The 20,308-nt window shown below is 39.8% G+C and overlaps 2 protein-coding genes across 3 annotated transcripts; both read left to right on the forward strand.

The window, feature by feature from the left end:
- The first annotated feature begins 811 nt into the window (after positions 1 to 811).
- Positions 812 to 7,037, forward strand: LOC141772632 (5-aminolevulinate synthase, non-specific, mitochondrial-like). Of its 2 annotated transcripts, none has more exons than XM_074643831.1 (11): positions 812 to 950; positions 2,204 to 2,409; positions 2,501 to 2,677; positions 3,177 to 3,287; positions 3,362 to 3,581; positions 3,702 to 3,886; positions 3,996 to 4,175; positions 4,982 to 5,146; positions 5,246 to 5,514; positions 5,626 to 5,788; positions 6,165 to 7,037. In XM_074643831.1, exons 2-11 carry the CDS (start codon positions 2,220 to 2,222, stop codon positions 6,323 to 6,325), a joined length of 1,821 nt encoding a protein of 606 aa, XP_074499932.1. In that variant the 5' UTR covers positions 812 to 950; positions 2,204 to 2,219; the 3' UTR covers positions 6,326 to 7,037. The 2 variants fall into 2 exon arrangements, with proteins under 2 accessions (XP_074499932.1, XP_074499931.1); XM_074643830.1 differs by lacking the exon at positions 812 to 950 and adding an exon at positions 1,830 to 1,976.
- Positions 7,038 to 11,628: 4,591 nt separating this feature from the next.
- LOC141772633 (dual specificity protein phosphatase 7-like) lies at positions 11,629 to 16,309 on the forward strand. The gene is made up of 3 exons (XM_074643832.1): positions 11,629 to 12,486; positions 13,306 to 13,734; positions 14,609 to 16,309. Exons 1-3 carry the CDS (start codon positions 12,081 to 12,083, stop codon positions 14,917 to 14,919), a joined length of 1,146 nt encoding a protein of 381 aa, XP_074499933.1. The 5' UTR covers positions 11,629 to 12,080; the 3' UTR covers positions 14,920 to 16,309.
- Positions 16,310 to 20,308: the final 3,999 nt, after the last annotated feature.

Consider the following 20,308-nt stretch of genomic DNA (forward strand, 5'->3'; position numbering starts at 1 on the left):
CTCATCACAAATCATCAAGTCAATAGCAACAGGAGCAAGTCTCTTTACGTAATACATAAACCATTGGTTAAGTACTATAAGTTAAAGTATACAAAGTACACGTTCATGAACTAAAAAGCAGATGCACACAAGTAATTTTTAGCAAATCCAAGTCAGGTTTCAAGTCTTTGGTGAAAGAAGTATTCAGATAAGTTACAAGTACAAACACCACACTTGCAGTAAAAAGCCTACATTCACACTTTTACTTAAATGTCAGTGGGAAAAAAGACTTTATAATCTAAATTTAAATTAGATTATTGCCTTGTTTGGGAATATTAGTTAGACTTGACCATAGAACTTCTTGCTGGTATGCAAATTAAACACAGGGACCCAAGAGCCATTTAGCCATTTATTGAGGGAGGATAATGGGTGGAGGACGGATGATGAATGAAGATTTTTCTGTACAATTAACAAATTAAATCAATATATATTGGCATGTTTACCACAATTAGAAATAATAAACAAGGGGTACATAAGTTAATAAACATTATTAATGCATCAATTTAAGGATTAAATCTTTTCAGATTCTCCATCCAGATCCTAATTATAACAGCACAGGCTATAGGAGAAAAAAAGTGGAAATACTAAAGTAAAAGTAATGGAGTAGATGTACCTAGTTACTTACAACCACTTCCCAGTACAGTAAAACAAACATTTTTTACTTTAGGGTTAAGAGGTGAGCAACAAATGTCGGTTCCTGTTTTTAATAGACGATCTTCGTCAGTAGCATTACGTGACCGCTGGTGGGCGTGGCTCCGTGCTTGTGCAACATTCTCCTGCTACGTCACGCTGTGATAGAAGTGTTATAATTCCTCCAGCTGGAGTTTCCTCAAAGTGAAAGAAGAATCGGTTTAGGAAAACTGCCGAGGAACACAAGACCGAGCAGGATTTAAATATCAAAGGATAAAAAGGTGGGTTCATATATTATAATAACTGAAGCCTATAAAGGGGGATATGCTGTAGCAGGGATGGTTTACATGGACCACATGTAGTCTGCAGTCTCATGTCATGCTTGAAGATAACTGTTTTTGTCTGCCATCAATCAAACCTTGACTTGATAAGCTTTTACCGATCAAATCTGATTAAAAAAATACCTAAAAAAATAAAAATTTAATTAAAAATACCTTTAGTGTAAATTTAAACCTTAATCTTTCATGTTGAAGTTTTTTGCTGCAGACTCCCAATTTTTACTCTAGAGAAGTTGTTAAGAAAAAATGTTAAAAGCAACTAAATACTGTGAGATAACTGTTGTTTGGGGGACTGTATGAATAGATGTCAATACCAGTTTTCATCTTAAATCCTGTTTTAATCTATCAGATTGTGAATGCTGGGATAATAGTGAATGGGTGAAATAAAAAAGCATGGTTAAAATAAAGTTGTGTACAGTTAATTTACAATTTACAATCTAAATCTAAGATGATGTCCTTTCAGTGATAACCTCATTAATGATTATTACATTAATAATCATTAATTATTAATTTCAGAGTCAAGGTCAGTTTCCTCCAAAACTGTTAATTTGTAGAAATAAGGTATTTTATGAATTGGTAACAACAATAATCATTAAAAAACACACAGACTATACATAGCATCTCGTCTGACTGTGTGTGTGTGTGTGGATGTTATGAGATCCAGCCCCGGCATGTTTTGTAACACATGGTGGATGGTGGGGGCTCAGTCTGTTTCACTTCATGTATATCTTTCATCTGAGCAGCAGCCAGATGGCTCTCCTTCGTTGAGAGACAGGTCCTTGAGAGGCCTTCCCTTTTCCTTCCCCTCTTGTCAAGGACAGCTGACTACAGAGCAGAGTGAATGAAAGTAGTCTCTGAGGCTTTAAACATATAACATTCCTTTCACTGGTCATAGATTAGTGTGGAGTCGGTCATGTTTCGCAAGACATTTTTCATCTGTTACGTCAAGGTGGACTGGGATATGTTCAGGTAAAACCATCAGTTTTGGTAGAAAATATTCTTAAATGTTACCTGAATAGTTAGACCTTTTTCACATTGTTGATATCTATCTTTATTTATTATTTAATAATGTTAGTCCCAAGGTGTAAGTAGCATTTCAATATCTGAACATTAGGGAATATACTGAATGTAATGGATGTCTAATTTGCTTTCCCTCTTGACGTATTATTAATGCTTTTCCTCCTTCTCATTCTCAGGTTAAGAGTATCACATATGGACGCAGTGATCCGTCGGTGCCCTTTCCTCACTGGTGTGCCCAGTGTCTTCCTGCAGCTGGCTGGGAAATCATCGCTGGCGAGCTATGCCCAAAAATGCCCCGTGATGATGGACCTGGCCTCCAGACCTCTGGCCAGAGCTCTGTCCTCTTCAGCTTCTGTGTTCAAAGGCACTCCAACAAATGATGGTCAGTTTTAAGGCATCCTATTATAAATTTATATGATTTGCTTTTTTTTATTTTGTACACCGATATAGAAATGAATTCTTGTCTTCTGTAGATCAAAAGCCTGAAGTCAAGTTGCCCCCAGGTCACGTCACGCCCCCTGCCGGCCAGGCCGTGGGCTCCAGATGTCCCTTCCTGGCTGCAGAGATGGGGCAGAACAACAACAGGGTGGTGAGAGAGGCCCGCATGGAGCTGCAAGAGGACGTCCAGGAGATGCTCTCTGCACGCACAGGTAAGCAACCGCACGGCCACACCTGTAACTGGATATCCATAGAGGAAGTCAGTGATGTAAATTGTGAAAAGGTCCTTGTTTGGAGCATAGTGACATTTTTTTTTTTTTTAACAATGTCTTTATTGTTTTTTTGTTATACAAACATCAGCATTATTATGCAATATATTCAATACAGGATTTACTTTAACAAACATAAAATACCCCACACACCCACCCGTTCCCTCTTAACTTTTCCCTTTCTTACAGGGCCTAAATCAATATACAGCTTCACAGTATCAATCATACAATTGAACAGTTAAATGGCACCTCTAACAAAATGAAGATAAACAGAAACAGAAAATAAATATATAGAAAATAAATAATAAATAAAATAAAAAGATTTTCAAAAACAAGAATCCATTCCCTTTTGAGGGTCTACCACTATTGTGACATTTAATGTTCATATCCAATGAATGTATTGATTTAGAGATCACTAATAGTGTGCATCTTTCTTAAACAGGGAAAAAAGATGTTTCGCTTATCGAGGCAGAAGAGGTCAACACAGGGACACCAAAAAACCTTCTTAAACCTTCCAAAGTGTCTCACCTGCTGAAGGACAATCTGCCCAAGGGTAAGAAAGACTCTTCTTAATGATCAAAAACTTCTCTTATTATAAAACCCTCCTTCACTTTTCCCCCCCATCAGTCGTCACCTTTCAGTATGACAAGTATTTTGAAAAGAAGATTGAAGGCAAGAAGACAGATCACACATACAGGGTTTTTAAGACGGTGAACCGGCGTGCCTCAACGTTCCCCATGGCGGACGACTACTCGGAGTCTCTTCACGCAAAGAGAGACGTGTCCGTGTGGTGCAGCAACGACTACCTCGGCATGAGCCGTCACCCGAGAGTCACCCAGACAATCATGTGAGTATAGGCTCACTGATCAGCAATCACCCATAAACATGCGAGGGTGGTGATAAATACAGATTCAGCTCTGATGAAATATGATACGGTGGTTTTAAGATCTTTATTTTTTTCTTCAAGGGAGACATTACGAAAGCACGGTGCCGGTGCTGGAGGCACACGAAACATTTCAGGGACAAGCAAATTCCACGTGGAGCTCGAACACGAGCTGGCTGACCTGCACGATAAGGACGCTGCACTCCTGTTCACCTCCTGCTTTGTAGCCAATGACTCCACTTTGTTCACTCTGGCAAAAATACTACCAGGTACATTAAACTAAGCTTGGAAATATTACATGTGACCTAAAGTTCCATGTCGAAATTGACTTGATTAAACCCAATTCAACATTTTTTTCCATTTGTTTTTCTCCTCTAGGTTGTGAAATCTACTCTGACGCCGGCAATCACGCATCAATGATCCAGGGAATAAGAAACAGCGGGGTCAAGAAGTTTATCTTCCGTCACAATGACGTCAGCCACCTGCAAGAGCTGCTCGAGAAGTCTGACCCCTTCACTCCAAAGATTGTTGCCTTTGAGACGGTGCATTCAATGGATGGTAAGTACACAGCCCTCCATGCTGGTGTCAGTCTTATTTAATTTAAAGGACATTTAAAAGATTTTATCAGAATCACAATCAGCAACACTTTATTAATCTCCAGAGGGAAATCGGGGCATTACAGTTGCTCTTATAAGAAAGCATAAAGAAACATAAGAATAATATAAATAAAGGAGTATATAACGTGTAAATTATACAGTACATAATGCTACAATGTATGTAGAGAAATATAAATAAATTAGAAATATAAGAAATATGTACATCAAACATATACAATATATAACCACGGTGTAAATAAAAAAAAAAATGCTGGGAAGTGGGATCTATTAAGTGTGTTAAATATAAATGCAAGAATAGTATAAATAATAATTAAATAACAATATTTCTTGAAATTTACAGTATAAATGCAGTATTGACTATTGCACAGTTTAGTTTTTGTACAATTTATTCACCTGTGCAATACTCATTAATACTGCATCTTATAACACTTTTTTTATTTATTCCTAATTGATGTGTTTCTATGTTTGATGTGTTTTAATTGTTTGTTGGAAAATGAGAAACATACTGATTTACATTACTGTCACCACAGAAATGTGAGTAATATTTCTCAAAATTAAATTATTAAAAAATAAATGAAATTAAGAATAATTTAAAATAATAAATAAATAAAATTAAGAATAATTAAAAATTTTAAAAAAATAAGAAAAATAATTGCTGTGTTTACAAAGCAGGCATCACATCACAGCATTTGCTATGATGAATGATGATAATGATAAATAGTCTAATGAATGCCGTGCCTTCGACAGGGGCCGTGTGCCCACTAGAGGAGATGTGTGATATTGCCCACCGGTTTGGTGCCATCACTTTCGTGGATGAAGTTCATGCTGTGGGCCTGTACGGGCCCAGAGGAGGAGGGATCGGGGACAGAGACAGAGTCATGCATAAGATGGACATCATCTCTGGTACCCTTGGTAAGTAGAACCCTCACTAATGAGGGGAAATCCATCATAACACCCTTACTAGTTAACATTATGTGCTCCTCTCTGACTTGTAATGGGTTTCGTTTCCAGGCAAGGCCTTTGGCTGCGTGGGCGGCTACATCGCCAGCACCGACGCCCTGGTGGACACGGTGCGCTCCTACGCCGCAGGCTTCATCTTCACCACCTCCCTGCCCCCCATGCTGCTGTCGGGGGCGAGGGAGTCCATCAAGGTGCTGAAAAGTGAGGAAGGCCAGATGCTCAGGAGGAAACATCAGAGGAATGTCAAGCTGCTCCGACAGCTGCTGATGGACTCCGGCCTTCCCGTGGTCCACTGCCCGAGCCACATCATACCTGTCCAGGTATGGAAATTAATCATTTGTCCGCTGCTGATGCAGGGATTCACTCGGGAATCTTTCACTTCTATGACTATGTCTCTTTAAAATGTGACACATGATGTGTCTGTTTGGCAGGTGGCGGATGCAGAGAAGAACACAGAGATCTGTGACATCATGATGTCTCGTTACAACATCTACGTGCAGGCAATCAACTACCCCACTGTGGCTAAAGGAGAGGAGCTGCTGCGCATCGCACCCACGCCGCACCACACTCCCCAGATGATGTTCTACTTTGTTGGTATGCCCACTCTATAAATTATGATGCACATCTCCTGAATCAAAAATATCCCAAGTATTATGTGTTGGGTTATATAAAATATCTGGTGAGAGTAAAATTCTCAATTGGAATAAGAATAAAATGTCATTATACTTTAGAATTAACCTCATCATCAGCAAAGATGATGAAATACTTGAAGTTGCTGACCCTGTTAAAGGAGATGTTTAGGTGAATATTGCAACTCTGAAACAGCTCCCAGTATACATTGGATAGTGAGACATGTATTCCAAAACACAGTTTGAAACACGTTTTACTCTTTTAGGAAGATCTAGTATCCATGTTTTTTGGCAAAGATTGTTGTATCCTCAGCTGTTTGTTCTCTGCTCTGTCCCCACAGACCGGCTGGTGAAGACGTGGAAGGAGGTGGGTATGGAGCTGAGGCCGCACTCCTCAGCAGAGTGTGACTTCTGCCAGCAGCCTCTTCACTTCGAGCTGATGAGCGAGAGGGAGAAGTCCTACTTCACAGGCCTCAGTCACATGATATCAGCAGTAGCCTGATGTCATGTAAAATACTAAAGCCCAGCAAGCCCCACCTCCTAGTACTCAAGCTATTTATTGTATTTACATTAAATATATCACTGCGTGTTGTGTCACCAACACAAATGTACGCTTAAATTAGATTATCATTTTATTATTTATTTATTGCCTTGTCTGGGAGTATTAGTCGACTGAACCATAGAACTTCTAGCTGGTATGCACATTAAAACACCAGGATCCGGGAGCCATTTGATAATTTATTCAGTGAGGATAATGGATGAAGATAATGTTGATTTTTCTGAAATCAATATATTGCCATGCTTACCACAATTAGAAATAACAAACAAGAGGTACATAATTTATCCGATATTATTAATGCATCAACATCTTAAGGATGAAATACTTTCACATTCTCAATCCGGATCCTAATTATAATAAACATAAGTTAATCACTTCACAAAATATACAACCACTTTCTTCTAAAATGAACACATTGCCTTACTTACTGGGTTTCACTTTTCCTCACATGTAAGTGGCTTATATCACACTGGTCTCAGAGAATTAACTAGAGGCTTGAGATTTTGAACACTGGGGATCGAAACCCTGGACCTTCTTGCTGTGAAGCAACAGCACTAACTGCGCCGCTGTGCCACCCACTGTATATCTGTGCTTGTCCCATGCATAATTCACATCATGTAAATGAATCCCTCTATTAAAAAACAAATGCATGACATTTGAATGAGGTTTTTTTTGTATAGCACTAGAGCATCTAAAGGTTGAATTAACATTTTCTAAAGGCCTTGTTTCAGATAAGGAGGACTGTGCTTGTAGGAAACTGCAGCAACGGCAATCTATGCTGCCTTTTTGAAAGAAAAAAAATCCCCTTTTCCTATTACCAGGTGGGTTGTTTTACTGATGTGTTGCAAATGTGCCTATTATATGTTACGCAAAGATCTAATCGGAATAATCTATCTGAACATTTCACGCTAGAATAATCTTCAAGTATGAGAGGGCAGATGGCGTGAAATATCACACACACTCACTCCAACCCAGTGAACACGCAGTATCTTAAATCACTAATATGGTGCAACCATGTCTTACATGCAGTTTTATCTTTATACATTTACCATGACACCCAGGATATTTGCTGCACACACGTGTACTGTATGTGTAAACTATTTCATTACATGCAGCACTCCTGGTTTATCTCTCATGTCAGTGATAACATGTTATGGAATGTGGCATTGCTTCCTCCTGTAGATACATCACAAAAGGTCAGTGAAGGAGATGTATGTGGATTAGGGATGTAAATAGTAGTGTTTATAATAAATAGTAATGATTGTAATAAGTAGTTCTATCATAAACAACATGAAAGGCATGACTGTTTTTCATCAGAAAACCTTCTGGCTTAGTAAAAAGGCAGAGATGCATCAAGTAGTGGTGTTCATGTATAATCAGCTTAAGGGCAGATTTGCGGTCATCCATTCATGAAATGCATCTCATGGCGTTCTTGGTTTTCACCACGAGGAGGCACACTGGCTCTCCTGTTTGGAGCTGTGAAGCCGTGACGACAGACACCTCCTCCCTTTAGCAGATGACTCATAGCTGGAGCAGCAGCTTTCATGATCAACCACTAGATGGTATCAGTAGAGAACAGGATATTGTGTTTCCCATCTAGATAGCATGGCAGATCATATTGGTTGTAATAAAATGCAGCAAATATGCTTCAATGTATTTCACACAGCATGTCAGGCATTACAGGGAATTTTAAATGAATCGTCAGATTTATCTGTCATCGTTGTAGCAGCCTGGTTATAATATGTAGCTTTTTCATACAAGATAGAATTAACATTTCTGTTGACGTTTTCTATCCTGCGTGCCCTATGATCAGCATGTCAAGATAAAATGAGGTCAATAAGAAAGCCCTTTTACTCCCACATGCAGAGAAATATCAATGGAGAGGAAGCTCTCCTCCCATCTGTCTCATCCTCAGTGTACATGTGCACGTGACGGGTGTGTTTATGTGTCCGTCGGGGTATAAACAGCACTTGACATGCAAAAACCTGGGATTCTGTAAATCAAAGACTATAGTTGAAAGTGTGCTCTCTCTCTCTTTCCTCTGAGTGAATTACCATGAGCTCACGTTTGGAGCTGCGTTATGTAACCAAAGTGTTGGTGGAAGAAGTGGAGCAGCCAGGTGACCAACACCACTGTCAGAACATGAATCAATACTCCAGTTATGTTCATGTAGTTGATTTCAAAATCTTGAGACTTATTCATTATACACAGCAGCACCATTTGGTTCTTGGATTGATAAACAAGGTCATCTTTCCACCTAAAATAAATCTTGCTTCATATACAGGGGAGTTCAGTATATCTACATCTGTTGTTGCGTTGTTTGACCTCATTGTCACATATTATTTCCTTCATCCATCACTGTCTTTACAGTTGCAGGCTGCCCAGTTCCTTAATGCAAAATAGTCTGAGGGCAGGTCCAACACTTCTACACTTCATAGATTGAGAGTTCAACCGGAACAGCAATCATGTGTGGTACAATGGACCACAGCCAGTATGTGTTATGTGGTGGTTGGCTGTTGGAGGCAGGTGCTGAAATGGTGGTGTTTTGTGGTGTAGTGTAGCAATGATATGGTGCCTGTTGTTGTGTGTTGTGTGATCAGTCCATGGTTGAGAGCATTTGTGTGTGTGTGTGTGTGTGTGTGTGTGTGCAGGTTTAGCCCTATATTCCTCTGTTAATCCTGATGCTCTGCACATCTGTGTCTCCCCCCCGCTCACGTGTGCAGACAGATGAGCTGCGTGGCTGGATTCCCACTGCACGCGTGTCTCTCTCTCTCTCTCTCTCTCTCTCTCTCTCTCTCTCTCTCTCTCTCTCTTATTCCTCCACATTCACCCATTCACTTGCATTATTATACACGTAAGTGGCGAACCATGCATCTAGTGTTTGTGGCTGCATTCTAAGGAAAGACATTCATACGCACAGCAACATGCTTTTTGAATGAATGTCACCATGTAACATACAGAAGCGTGGGAAATAAAGTCCTTCATATACTTCATCTCGTGTGTAAGAGGAAAAATTGAGGAAGAGAGCCATTTCAAGGGTGTGTCTAATGCTGATGATTATTATCATGATGAAAGATGACAACATACTTCCTTTATGAAATGTTCTGCTGCTCTACTGCATCACCGATTCAAAGTCAGCAGTAGAGTTTAGACTAAACTAATGGATTCAGCACATTTTGTCACGTCTCTGGCCTTGACTCCAGGAGTTTTTCAGTGTTCTGCTTTCCCTGGGTCTCCCCCTCCCCTGCCTGTGGGTGTGGCAGGGGCGCGGCTTCCTCATCAGGCACCTGGTCTCACTCTCCACTCTGCACTCTGCACCTGTCAACAATCACCTAATCAACCCACAGTACAAGAACACCAGCTTTCCTGCCAGTCCTCGCCAGATTGTTCTGCCTACCAGTTGGTATTTTCTCGGCCGCTCTGTATTCTACTTACCAGAGTTATTCTTATGTTTCCTAGTGCTTCTGATATCTAACCTTGTGTTCTCCTGTCTTCTGGATTCCAGTGCCAGCCTCCCATCGAGCCATCCTCACGCCGCCGCAGCTCATTCCTCCAGCTGCTCCACCCTGCTCAACAGCCTGCCTGTCCCCTGCCTTCTCCAGCGCCCTCACCACCTTTAATTATAATAAATCCACCTGACTTTCAACCACCATCCAGCTGTGTCTGTGTCTGCTTCTCGGTCCTAAACCAAAGCCCTCACACATTTGTTGTTGTGTACTAAATGGATAATGAATGGACAGGGATTTAATTGTAAATACGTCATTGCACTTCCTCCTGTGTAATAAACAGATACTAGTAAACTGCTAATACTAACTTATAGTGGTTGTAATATGACTAGTATTGTTATATGAATAATAAAAATGTGGAAATTTGCCTTCGGCTTCATGGGTTGGTCAAAACACATCATAGTAGATCACAGTAAATACAATAACTAGCACAACATGCACAGTACAGATAACAATAACAGACAGTGTGAATGGTGTTTGAGTTTAGCAAAGTTATGCATTTGGTATGAAAGACTTGTTGTAAATGTTCTTGGTCGCTGGGGCAGATATATATAACGTATATATATATATATTCCCAGGGGCAGTTTTATAAATTCTTTATAGTTGCATACTATATAGGTAAATGGCTTATATATACAGAATCTGGTCCCAGCTAAGATACAGTATGTCATAAGATTGCAGGCAAAGTATGCAGAATATAGGTTAGGGGAATTTCGTTTTGAACATGATACACAAATATGCAATAATAATACATGTTATGTGCAATAAAAGATAATAATGCACACAGTGCACTTTCATAGAATAAGCTACTGGAGTTACCCTTCACTATACTCATTTTGAACAGTCTCCTCTGCACTATATTCACTTTTTTAATAGTCGTGTATCACAGCTGTTACCCTGCATTACATTCAGTTTTCGCAGTTTTCTTCATCTCCTTGTATTTTTATATCTGGTATATTTTTTTGTACTTTGTACTTTGCACTACTAACTTTTTTACTGCCTTTTTACTGACATGTTTTGCACTATGGAACTGTGATGCTGGAAACTTGAATTTCCCTCGGGATCAATAAAGTTACAATCTATCTATCGATCTATCTATAATGCAATTCCACCTCATTTGTTAAGAGTTTCCATCCTTCCATCATGCAACTATGCAAATATTATGTTACTCTAACCCAGACACACCTTCAGCCCAATGAATAATTAATAAGTTACACAAGGTTACAACAAGGTCATTTGGAAGCATTGAACAGAACTAACTTTAGTCCCTATAGGAAAATGTGGGGGATCATATTTAGTGATTGTTGGTGATAACAACCCCCTTCAAATAATTCTGCATAAACTTGTTATATGGGTGGCATAGTCAAATTGAAACTGCTGTGTGTTGATGAGTGCTGTTGTTGAAATTGTTGTGTTGTTGTGTGTGTTTTTTTGTTCTTCTTTTTTTGAGGTATTTATTTGTTTTGTCTTATCTTTTATTTGATTTGTTTTCTTTGTTAGATATGTGAAATACATGAAATGTCATGTCTCTCTTTCTTTGATTACTGTGGAAATTCTGACTAAACATTTCATTGTGTAATTTAATTATTAATATTGTTAGTCTGTCTGTATGTGTATATATGTATATATGTAGAATTCAATAAAAAAAATATTGTTTAAAAAAAACAAAAAAAAACTGTAATATCACAAAACACTGGTTTATGAATAGTGATTGACAAAAATCGAGTGACTCCATTGAGATGAAACGTTGTGCTATTTCTGCTATGACTTTAAATCATAAGGAATAAACTCCTCCCTCTTGAGTTGCTCTACTGTCAACTAAAAAAAAAAGAAAAACTCTCCCCATGCATCGGAATGGTAGAAGGAGAATGTGCATGGAGGAGGACCCTGGTACGATGTGGAGTAGCTGAAGTTGATGAAGAGACTTATATAAAACAGTCACATTTAAAACTTATATGTGTGGTAAATGAAAGAGTAATGAGGTCTCCATTAGGACAGGTCAGACTCACTGACTGATGGAAATAGAGAAGAGGAAAAAGGGGAAATCTCTTCGCTTCAAGCAGAAAACGCAGCCATGCACTACTGGCGGAGGAGCAACATTTCTAACGCTTCTTTTTCTCGGCTGAAAATGTAGTTTGTGTCTCGTCGCTCGGGTGGACCATGTAGTAAAGTATTTGCGCTTTAGCTTAGCAATGTGGTATGATATTGAGTCCGATATGTCTACTAATAATGTGACGCCGAGTAAAAGCGTGGAATGGCTGCAGCTGGAGTTAGAGTCCGGGGCGACCTCTCTGCTCCTGCTGGACTGTCGTTCACACGAGCTCTACGAATCATCCCACATCGAGACCGCCATCAACCTGGCCATACCTGGGCTGATGCTCCGGAGGTTCAAGAAGGGCAACATACCGATCCGGACCATCATCCCCAACCACGAGGACAAGGAGAAGTTCATCAGGCGGTGCAAGACGGACACGGTGGTCCTGTACGATGAGTGCACCGGAGTGGACTGGCACCAGGACAGCGGAGCTCCGACGTCCGTTTTGGGGCTACTACTTCAAAAACTGTGGGAGGACGGCTGTAAAGCGTATTACCTGGAAGGTACAACTAGTTTCTCTCTGTCGAATTAACCCCAAAAGAATGAAATTATACATTAATGTTGAATATTAGGTAGTTAAAGTGTGTCTGTGTTGGAGTTTAGAACGGTAGAAAACGGCTACTAACTGACAATTCTAGAACGTTAGTAACGGTGAAAACGTCTAACTGACAATTCTAGAACGTTAGTAACGGTAGAAAACGTTGAACTGACAATTCTAGAATGTTGGGAACGTTAGAAAACGTCTAACTGACAATTCTAGAACGTTGGTAACGTTAGAAAAACGTCTAACTTACATTTCTAGAACGTTGGTAAATATCAAGCTAGTTTTGCGCAATATTAGCATAAGCTAGCATCTTTATAAGCTGTATTAAAGGCGAACAAGCTAAGCAGTTTAAACTTTCAAATACCGACTTTTTGAATGTTAATACTGCGAGACGTTTATCTCTGTTGTTGTGTAGTAACGTTACAGACGTTGACGTTACTAGAAGCGCTATAACGTCCATCCTGTGTTGTGGGTTTTGCGGTTTGTGAGCTGTTCAAAAAGTTTGTGTCACTGAGATTCTCAATTAAAATTCCAAAATGGCTGCGCCATGTTTTGCTCTAGCAGGAACAGGCATGCATTTCATGAATGGTTCTTTTTTTGGGGGGAACTTGAGCAGCTTCTTTTACAGCTCTGCTTCCACACACACCCAACAGACTTTTATTTGCTATTGAAAATATGGTTAATAATAAGCAGTTTATATAGGCTTTTATTGAATAAATTATTCATTTCTTACTATGGTGTGACTTTGTTAACCTGTGTGTTGTTGGCTCTTGTCCAGGTGGATTTGTAAAGTTCCACACAGAGTACCCAGAGCACTGTGAGACCCTCCTAGACAGCTCCTGTCCCAGCTCCTCTCCTCCGCTGTCCGTCCTGGGTTTTGGGAATCTCCGGATCAGCTCGGATTGCTCCGATGGGGAATCCGATCGAGAGCCGAGCAGCGCCACGGAGTCCGAGGAGAGCCCCATCCCCAGCAATCAGCCCGCCTTCCCCGTCCAGATTCTCCCCTACCTTTACCTGGGCTGCGCCAAAGACTCCACCAACCTAGACGTGCTGGGCCAGCACAACATCAAGTACATCCTGAATGTCACACCCAATCTCCCCAACATGTTTGAGCACGACGGCCACTTCAGGTACAAACAGATCCCCATTTCGGACCACTGGAGTCAGAACCTGTCCCAGTTCTTCCCAGAGGCCATATCATTTATAGGTGAGTAGGTCAATAACTGGCTTTGTTCAACTTACAACTCACTGACACACTTTTCAGGAAATAATTGTTAAATAATTAATAATAATTAATAATTGAAAAAATTGTTTTTTGTCACAAGGAGTGTCATGTACTGTATCATAATCCCGTGTGGGCTGGGCACCTTTTATGATGGTTAATCCTTAGTATTAATCAAGTCATTGCTTGATAATTATGTTTAATAACAATGTAATAATCACTACTTCGGAATCATTTATTAACAATGATTATTTGGTAAACTGGTTTGTGAATGGATTTGTGGGACAGGTGGGAGTTTTTCAGATCACAACCTGATTGTACTGTTGTACAATAATATCGCTGAATTTCTTTTATACAGAACAACAATTCATCTTGAAACTAAACATATATTTTCCTTTTTTTGGTGGCACCACTACATTATGTTTCAGTTTCATTATTGATGCGTTGTCTATTGCCACGACTGCACCTGAAACCACAGCTTGTTGACTTGTTTGTTTGGTGGTTGCATGGATGTGTTTCATGAACTAGTTTCCAAAAGTTTTAGGTAGAATGAGGAAGGAAATGGTGTTTCCACTCTCTGGGGTTGTGTTTGAATGTAGGTCCACAACAACAAGCGCAGTGTTGTTTAGTTGACAGTTGTTTGCTGATGTGTGTAATTAACGGTCTACTAGGCACGCCGTTTTCTAGGTCAAATGAATTCTGAAAACAAGAACAGCAGAAGCTTGTGGTACCTTTTTATTGTGCCATCAGCAGGGTTACTTCTGTCAACTACATTGTAATACAAGAAAATATGAATCAATGAAAATATTATTTAGAACAACAACTTTCTGCTGACAGTAGATTTCCCTTGGTCTTACAGATGAGGCTCGGTCTAAACAGTGTGGCATCCTGGTCCACTGCCTGGCCGGCATCAGCCGCTCGGTCACCGTCACCGTGGCCTACCTGATGCAGAGACTCAACCTCTCTCTCAACGACGCTTATGACTTCGTCAAGAGGAAGAAGTCCAACATTTCCCCGAACTTCAACTTCATGGGTCAACTCCTGGACTTTGAGAGGACGCTGGGGCTGCACAGTCCCTGTGATAACCGCTCAACCAACGAGGAGCAGCTCTTCTTCACCACGCCAACCAATCACAACGTCTTCCAGCTGGACACGCTGGAGTCAACATGAGGATCGATTGATTGGATGGCCTTTTTTGTCATTTCCTGGGGTGTCTCTGAGGTTTCTTCCGAGCCCGTCAGACGCCTAAATAGCTGACACAAGTCAGTTACAGTATTTCTGCACCAAAAGGAACTATATTGATCTGTTAAAGGAGCCTGTGTCACAGAGAACATGATCCATTAGATCCAGCCTGCCTGCCTTAATTTCTAACACAAGGATGACTTTTGCTCTCAACCATACATGGCATTAATCAGTGGTCATGTACGACCATAATAGCAGGACATTTCATAACTTTTCTATTAAATCTAGGATTGACTGTTATTTGTTATTCACCAACCGTAAAGCGGATGTTAATGTGTGTCTTTGTATGAGTTTTGATTATTGCCTTGATGGTCTAAAAGGAGTCTTTGGCCAATCCGAATGTTTTCTGGGGACCAATCCGAGATGTTTTGATGGTACTCTAGCTGAGGGAAATAAGCTACTACAGTGATCTGGCCTTGAAATATTGTCCTTCTTCTGATAACTGTTGGCAGCTCACTTGCAGCAGAATGGAGTTACTGCAGAAAGCATTTTTTTGTGCTTTCACTCAGAATACCGTCACTAATGTCTGGTAAACACCACAATGTTACGTAGTTCTTTAAATACAAGATCGAGTGGCCACTTTCTGTTAAAACATCAAAGTTAAAACACATTATTCTCTAGAAACGCCCCTGTACATTCTGTTGCTTATAACTGCATTATTTGCATGTGATTGTGTTCTACCAAGGATCTTGTTTTGAAACCTTTAGGTCACATTTCCTGTTGTTGTTGTTGAGGCCTTGATCATAACCTAACATGAAATTGAACCATACGTCAGTTACTACCAGGTCGTGGTATAGTGTATAGGACTGGCTTTTGCCCCGATTGAAAGGAACAATTTCAGTGAGTAATCAGTGTATAAAGGAATAGATGTTGACCTTTGTTTTTACTCCGACAGTCTTCAGTCTGCAGCTACTCCTTCTGTGGCACAATAATGTTAAGGGAAACATGATGTGTGTGTAATTAGCTGTTCTCTATTGCCAGTCTTGTCTCAGAACAAATGAGTGAGTTTGATGTATGAAAGGAAATGAGTTTGACAAAATGTGTTTTTACCTCACAGAGAGACATTTTCAGGGATTTTTATACAAGTCATCTGTGTCTCGTCATGGCCTCTTAAAAAGTGCATCCAAGGGCTGTTTCGTTTGGTATGTTTGTAAAGATGTACATAAAATGTGGTTGTCATGGGGGACATTTTCTTAAAATCATGAAGGATGTGAAAGTGACCCTATTTTGACCCTTATGTATAGTGTATGTAAAGCTAAATGTCCAAGACATTCTGTACAAGTTTATACAACAAATATATTGTATATTTTTACTTGAATACCTTTTTGTTTGTCTTTGTTAAGAGTTTACTGAAAGTGGATAGCACACTTTCACAAAGTCTCATAGTATGTGGTTGAGTCAGGAGTCTCAGAGTGCATCAAGAGGTCAGAGAGTTGTGGCTCTGGTCTATCCAGCCCTGAGGCTCTAGGTGTGGTCAGATGTCCGCTTTCTGTCCACTCTGATGCCTTGCTTCCTGTCTCTGACACAAAGACAAGTGACAGAGCCAGATCTGTCAATACCACAGTGCAGACACACCCACTACCAGTCACTCAAACAGCGCTTAAAGGAAGAGGAAGATGACATGTACTCTACCACAGATACTTCCGACAGCTCTCCTCTGCTACTTGGGGAGTGATCACTTTTAATGACAGTGTTGTGCCATAGCCATGTGAAGCGCATTCGCCTGTGATTAATAGAAGCAGCCAACAAACCTATGTAAACAGTGTAGGCTAATATATGATATGATTGAATAATGGTACTTAATCAGTGTTTGTCTGCATTAATATAATAGAATATAGTGCAAGAGTTGCCAACAATGTACACAGGAATATGACTTAGTAAAAACGCAGTAAAAACCAAGAAAGTTAAAAGGTTAAATTAAAAAGTTTAAAAAAGATAGATACAGTATTAAGTGTAGTATAGTATAACATAGTATACAACATAGTATAGTACAGCAATTTAACATAGTATGGTAATAGTACAGTATAGTACAGCAATATAATAGTATATAGTATAACATAGTGTAAGATATGTAAGGGATAATGTACAGATTTCCGGTCATTGTTGTGAAATAAACCCAGACAGTGTGATGCAAGACCCGCTAGCTGCAATGACCCACTAGCTGCACATTATCACACTTATTGCACGGCTACTTACTTAAGAAATCAATAATTTGACACAAAAATGGTTGACATCAGAACTGTGTCCATAGCAACGGTCTGTTATAAAGAAATAACAGACCCGTAGAAAGCTGTGATTGACCAATCAGAATAGAGTATTCAACAAAGCCGTGTAATGAAACATAATGATAATAACTAGGGCTGAAACTAACGATTTTTCGATTAATCTGTCGATCATTTTCTGGATTAATCAATTAGTTGTTTGGTCAATAAAATGTCAGAAAACTGAAAAATGAAGACCAGTTTTCCCAAGATGACATCCTCAAATGTCTTGTTTTGTCCAAAAACTCAAAAGATATTCAGTTTACTGTCAAAGAGGAGTAAAGAAACCAGTAAATATTCACATTTAAGAAGCTGCAATCAGTATTTTGACTATTATTTTCTTAAAAATGACTCAAATGATTAATTGATTATCAAAATAGTTGCCGATTAATTCAATAGTTGACAACTAATCGATTAATTGTTGCAGCTTTAATAATAACATAATAATATGTAGTACAGCAATATAACAGATTTTAATAGAATATCAAATTTAATATGGTATCATATGGTATAGTAACAAGAATATATTAACAGTATGGAGAGGTATATAATCAGTCCAGCAGAGAGACAATGGAGAGGTGAGTGTCTGGAGTGAACCAGACACTACGGAGTAATGGGTCTGTGTGTGTGTGTTCAGGTGTTCACGAGGTGAATCACAGCGTTCATGTGTTACTGCCAGCGGCAGAAATCAGTTGTGCATACTTTGCCTTAAATCACCCAGTGATTAAACTACGCAAAACATTTCCAAAGTAGCTGGGAGAAATATGTGTTCCCCTTCTGAGTGTTATGTCAGATTTATGCTCCGTTACAGCTCCGGGAATTCTCGATGGGTTTGGTATTGTTTCTACCTTTGTCTGGGAGATTTACTCATATGTTCTCCACCAGATGACAGAAAGATGATGCAGTGAATTCCCTTCCCTAAAGAAATGTATTTCCTGAACTGCAGCCAAGCTTTCAGGAAAGAAAAAAAAATAGGTGGAGGGAAATGTTCTGTAGTTGATCTGTGCAGCAGTTCATGGTGCAATAACTGTCACTCTGTGGGATTTAATGACTTAAATACCGCACTAAAACACTTTGAGTTCCAGCTCCGGGTGTTTGAGATGACCGAGAATAATATTGTAGTATAGGCTGAAACTAAAATCTTCAACTTTTACAGCACATACAATACAGCACATGACGAGACTTGCAACACCTCACGGTTGTGATGATAAAACCTGTTGAGTGATGGGTTTTCCAGCGTGACTGAACCCAGCTAGCCACATACCTGCAGGGCAAACCTGTGATTAGGTCTGAAAAGACACCCACGATAAGGCTATAGCCGCAGAGCGTGGAGCACACTGCCTGGGGATGATGGGAACCATTAATCAGAGATTATCTGTAACTGGCACTGGGCATCTACAGTAGAGAGGAGTGAGAAAATTATCTATATAAATATATATATATATATATATATATATATATATATATATATATACACACACACACCTTCGTATACCAGTTTTTATCACAGTTGCATAAACCTCATATAAGTAAGGGATAATGTACAGCGAGCCGGTCAGTGTTGATTCACAACAATGACCTGCTAGCTGTACATTATCCCGCTTATTACGCGGCTACTTACTTAAGAAATCAACAATTTGATGCAAAAACAGTCCACCAGAGTTCGAGATCAGAACTGCGCCCATAGCAACGGTCTGTTATACATAGCAACGGTCTGCTATAAAGAAATAACAGACCGTAGAATGCAGTGATCGACCAATCAGAATCGAGTACTCAACAAAGCCGTGTAATAATCAGATATAATGTACAGTAGCAGTCTATGTCTGGGATTCCCTTGCAGCAGCTTTTTGGCACCAACCGAGTGTCAAGTTAAGCATAGTCTTTTTCTGTTATTATAAATCATTTTGTGCCCCGCTGCCAACTTCAAAGGCAACGTGTGCAGTCTTAACAGCTCCTGTTTTCCCCCCGTTACTAAGTTACTCAAGAAAATCAATAGGGAACTCACACCTGCTCATGTAAATAGAAATTACAGAGAAATTATTCTGAACTTTTTAACACCTTTGATGAGAGAAAAAAGTATAATTTCCATGAACAAAAAAAAAAAGGATGTGTGTCTGTGTTTTTCACAATATGTTTTGTGTGACGGGAGTATTTTTGTCCTGTTATGATCACACATGAAGGGAAGCAGAGGCTAAACCAGTGCTTACTCAGCAGTAGTTGCTGGGGAAGCAGATGTGCATGAGACTGACAGGATTGTAGCTCGGGGTGGGGGCATGTGTCTGTTTGCAAGCATGGTGTGTGTGTGTATGTGTGTGTGTGTGTGTGTGTCGAAGAGGCTGAGCAGAAGCCAGTCAGAGCTGGTTCACACCTGCTGTGGTTATGAGAACATACTTAGCATACTGCATGACTGACAATAATTTCACAGCTGCTTCTGCCTCTGATGCACAATAACTGGAATAGTTCATTTATTCAGCTCGCCCTCGCCTGACTATAGAGACTCGGTCGTTTTTACATGAAGGCCAATTCACCTTGTAGCCGCAGTAGAATGAATTAATGTTTTGTTTATCCATAATAATGGTTCTAATAGTTCTGAAAGGGTCACTATTATCCTATTATACAGATAGATGTTTGTCCATCCTGCGGTAAAAGCCACTCTCATCTGAATAACTGCCATTCTTTACCGCAGGGATTTTTACTCCCAGTGGTCTCTCGCTCTGTTTGTTTACAGCAGATGTTCAGGGCCGAGGAGAATAATCCTAATCTCAGTATTTTGCCGAATGCTGCCGAAGAGGAGGTGAAATCATGGAGGGCTGTGCTGTCCTCGGAGGAGCCATGCTGTCTTTATTTCTGAGCGAGGACACTTAATATATCATTATATACTGTATATATGCATTTCAGCGTCTAGACAGAGCCGTATGACAGGAATACAATCTATGGTTGTTACCGGCAATGACACCGAACATTATGAATTAATGGTTGCATTGAAACACAGAAATTCCCTGCAGCCGTGGTTCAGTGAGCTATGTATAACTGTACTGGAATGGCATGCCAGTGAT

This window comes from Sebastes fasciatus, chromosome 8 (assembly GCF_043250625.1).
Source record: "Sebastes fasciatus isolate fSebFas1 chromosome 8, fSebFas1.pri, whole genome shotgun sequence".
Classification (NCBI taxonomy): Eukaryota; Metazoa; Chordata; class Actinopteri; order Perciformes; family Sebastidae; genus Sebastes; species Sebastes fasciatus.